The sequence below is a fragment of the Gavialis gangeticus genome, unplaced genomic scaffold (assembly GCF_001723915.1).
Source record: "Gavialis gangeticus isolate Ggan-Ray unplaced genomic scaffold, GavGan_comp1, whole genome shotgun sequence".
Lineage (NCBI taxonomy): Eukaryota > Metazoa > Chordata > Crocodylia > Gavialidae > Gavialis > Gavialis gangeticus.
The window spans coordinates 88,044,503-88,048,463 of NW_017729022.1; the positions used below are offsets into that span (position 1 = coordinate 88,044,503).

Genomic DNA, 3,961 nt, shown 5'->3' on the forward strand with positions numbered 1-3,961 from the left:
CATCCCAGGATGCTTTGCACCTCCCTACAAACTCCCCTTACAGAGTGGGTGGGCAAGCTTTGGCCCAAGCTGTCTGCTCCAGCTGAACAGGGAGGCATACTCTAACACCCGCCTCCTTTTGGCCTGAGCCACTGCAGGCATGTGGCTGCATTTCTGGAATCAAGAGAGAATGTCTGTTCACTTGCTTATTGGTTCAATCTGCACAGGTTAGACTAACCTGCGAAGATTGAATTGATTCAGCCTTGGGCTTTTTGACTGACTGTACTTAGCTAGTGACACAAAGAAAAGAAAATTTTAACAGAGTTCCCTTAATGGTTGTGGTTTACAAACAGTTTAAGGACTCCTGCATCCCCACTCACGTGAGTATGGTGGGCCAGATATACACAACATTGAACTTTATATGCCTATTCATACCTCTCTAAAGTGCAGACAAATCAAATATCCCTACCTGCCTGCAACTGTAGTAGTGTTTTATACCCATCTTGCACTGGTTTTGTACAGGCATAAATAACTGACAAGTGCAAAGCAGTGGAGAATAAAACTGAATGTTGCATAGAAGTGTACTGGTCATCAAAGAAGAGTTTCTTATATTTCCATTTGAAGCTGCTCAGCATGATGCCAGTCTTGACACCATTCTTAGCTGCACAAAGAGTATGAAACAAATCCTAAGAAAGGACGATAATCTGAAAACACTTACAGTACTCCCTAACCTGTGCACCTGTATACCTTTTCTTGGAGGAAGGCCTCAGAAATACAGCCACTAAGTTAGTAAGCTATAGGTAAATCTGACAGTTTGCTCAAATGACAGGTAGAGAGGGGAAAAAGAAAAGGGAATGTTCTACCCCAATCACAAATATTGAATTAAATGCATATGCAAATTATTGTCCCACAAAAACATCGCAAAAGCATGTGCTGGTTTAAACAAGACATAGGCTCAAGCAAGAAAAAGTCCAACTGATTTTTAAACATTTGAATGCTTAGGAAGCTTTTGTAATGGAAAGGGCAGTTTACTTTAGGTGCATACAAGTTTAGATTTGAAATCTTTACCCTTCCCAAACTTTGAGGCCCATATTTAGTGTTAGCTAGAAAAAGACGATCCATTTTTAATGAAATGAGGGCAAAGTGAAAACTTAATTTAAACTACTACTGAACTGATTGATTGATTGATTGACGTTTTGTCTATCTTAGAGTTTGATTTCCACCCCTGTCCGGCCCCTGCACACTCATTTCTGTTCTTGGGGGTGGAAATACTGAAATGTCATTGGAAATGTTGTTTATGTACTATTTCCAGCCCAATTCTCCAGTTCTAAGACACCTAGAAAAGCAGATGAATTTCAGACTCACTGAAATCCATCCATCACTGACTGAATCTTCATCTGGCATGTGACACATTTACTATATTAATTACATACATAAGAGTGTAGGCACTAGTATCGGAGCCGGAAAAAAATGGGTTTGTTACAACAAAAACTGTGTCAACTTAGCGCTGGTAAAGGGTGTCCCGTTAGCAATTTTGGAGACTGATTTTCTCCATCTATAGGGAGTACAATGCCGCAATCTGCAAGTGCATTTGGGTCCTTGGTCTCTGTTGAGAAATCCAAATTGTGATGACCATGGCTAGATGGAGGCTTATTTTCCATAGACTACTGAAAAGCTCTTGAATGATAATGACTCTGTTTCATACAATCTGGGTTCTACTGGAGTCAGCAACCTAGAAGCATAAGGTGTTGTCTCATTACCCATCCCCTGAGTCATCCAGTCCTTTAGAATATCTCTTCAATGTTGGACAGAAATAATGTAGAGTGGATACAAACACTCTAAAATCATTTAAAGCTGGAAAAAATCTAGGCTTATGTTACTCAAAAAGGGAATTGTGCGTTGTTTTCTCTTTGCTTCCCCATTAAAAAATAAAGCATCAATCATGTGATCTGGCTGCCTCCTCCCAACTCCAAACCAAACTGCTCTGTAACATTTTGCTACTTTAACACCACTCCCTTAGCTGCTGATTTTGGTCAGCATCTTGTTAATGGCCTGCTTGACATGGGTGGTGGAGCTCCGTCTCCGAGTCTTGCCCTGAACCATCTTCCGACGCCGCACCTCACGGCAGAGCTCGTAGAAGGCTTCCATGATGTTGCCTTCACCAGTGCAAGCAGAGCACTCATAAAAAGCGCATGCTAGTTCTGTGGCCAGCTTTTCACCCTCCTCTGTGCTGACCTGCCTGGAATGATCCAGGTCAGCTTTGTTTCCCACTAGGATGAGAGTAACGTTTTTGGGCTTTTTAACTTCATCCAGCAAGTTTTTCAGTGGTAGCACTTCCTCAAAGCTGCCCCTGTCAGTGATGTCATAGACCAGTACAAAACCTTCACCCCATCGTACATGTCCTTCTTTCTGAATAGCATCCTCCTGTTCAAAAAGAAGGACAAGAGTTTTAGGTTAAAGTACATATACCAACTGAATGCAGCTTGAGAAACAAATACAATTCCCTCAGGAGAATGTACTTCCTACAAGTCTAGTTCTCAATGGCTGTACAAGCTGCATATACCTTGCACAATGGATATAAATCACAGCTCTTGTGATTTCATGGCATGTATGCCCACTCTTCCAGAAATGCAGAAGACTGCAAAAGGCAGTGTAAAGTCAGGTTTTAAGAACTGTTCACTAGTGAGTGGAATTGTTCACTAGTAGATAGTGTAAACCTACCGTAGCCTGGCAATGACTTAAAGATGACCATGGGTAGGCAGAATCCACTCTGTCTTTGAGCAGATGTAGCTTGCTAGCTCATATTTATGTGATGGCTGGTACAACTTAACTGTGGTGCGGCCATGTGATGCTGACCATAGTGTATGATCATCAGGGATCCAAGTCTTCCATTTCCCATGGAAAAATGTGGATTTTCCCCTTTTGAACGAGAAAAATGTGGGTTTCCCCTTTTGCAAGTAGCTCTCTGCAAGCTGGCAGACTTCCATCCTGCAAGAGCCACTTGCAAAAGGGTGGGAAACCCTAAACCCTGTCTGGAGGGGGCGGGGGTGAGGCCTAAGAATGAGTCAGCCAGGGCTGGGTCAGACTCACTTTCCCTCCTGTGGCCTTTGGAGCAAGGAGGGCTTTTTGGGGTTGAGGCCCCAGTGGGATGGGTGAGGGTCACATTGCCGAGAGAATCTGGGGCCTGTGTGTAGAGCCAGCAGGGTGGGCAGGGGACAGGGAAGGGGTGTGTAGGCAGTGATCACTCTGTCCCATGTCATGGGCCAGGACTAAGATGAGAGCAGGCTTGTCCCACCATGACATGTTCTGACTAGGCTCATGTTGGGGCTGGAGGCGCTGCCCAGCTGGGACAGTGGTGGCACAGTGCAGGAGGGAGTGCACGCTGCACCCCTGTCTGCCAGGCTGGGTGCCCTCAGGGCAGGGTTGGGAGCTTAGGTTGGGGCTGGGAGTGCTGCCCAGCCACGGCAGGGACCAGAGCCCAGGCGTTAGGTGACTGCTGCCTAGCCTTTGTGCTGGCGGCTGCTGCCCCACAGTTCACTGTACTGCTGCACCACATTCTGTGGCTGCAGTGGCTCCACTGGGGCTAGTACTGGAGGCAGTGGCAGGGGGCGTGGGATATGGAGAGGGGAGGAGTGGCACAGCCACCCTGCATGCCACCCTTCCCAACCCAGGGCGCCACTAGGCTCACCAGCCCCAGAGGTGGAGTGCGGTCCCTGCATGCCCAGCCACCAGATGGGACAGGACCAGTCAGCAGGAGCCCTAACCACACCAGCATCTTCTGCATAGCAGCCCAGCCCCATGCTTGCTGGGACATGTGGCCCCGACCTGGGCGGGCTCCTGGTCCCAGGAACCACTTGTGGGGAGGGGGAGGTGATGGGTAAGGGGTAGATTGAGGTGGCAGCAAGGTTTGCGTGTTTGATGGCTTGGAGGTGGCAGCATGGGGGGGGTGTGGCAGAGAGAGAGACAGCGAGTGAGAGAGAGA

At 47.1% G+C, this 3,961-nt stretch overlaps 1 protein-coding gene across 1 annotated transcript in view; it reads right to left on the reverse strand.

The window, feature by feature from the left end:
* Positions 1-224: 224 nt before the first annotated feature.
* The window catches only part of RERG (RAS like estrogen regulated growth inhibitor), a 220,397-nt gene continuing 216,660 nt past the window's right edge, over positions 225-3,961 (reverse strand). Inside the window, exon 5 of the mRNA XM_019515583.1 lies at positions 225-2,403. Within this exon, the coding sequence (XP_019371128.1) occupies positions 1,996-2,403 (408 nt within the window). The 3' untranslated portion in view covers positions 225-1,995. The remainder of the gene's footprint in view (positions 2,404-3,961) is intronic.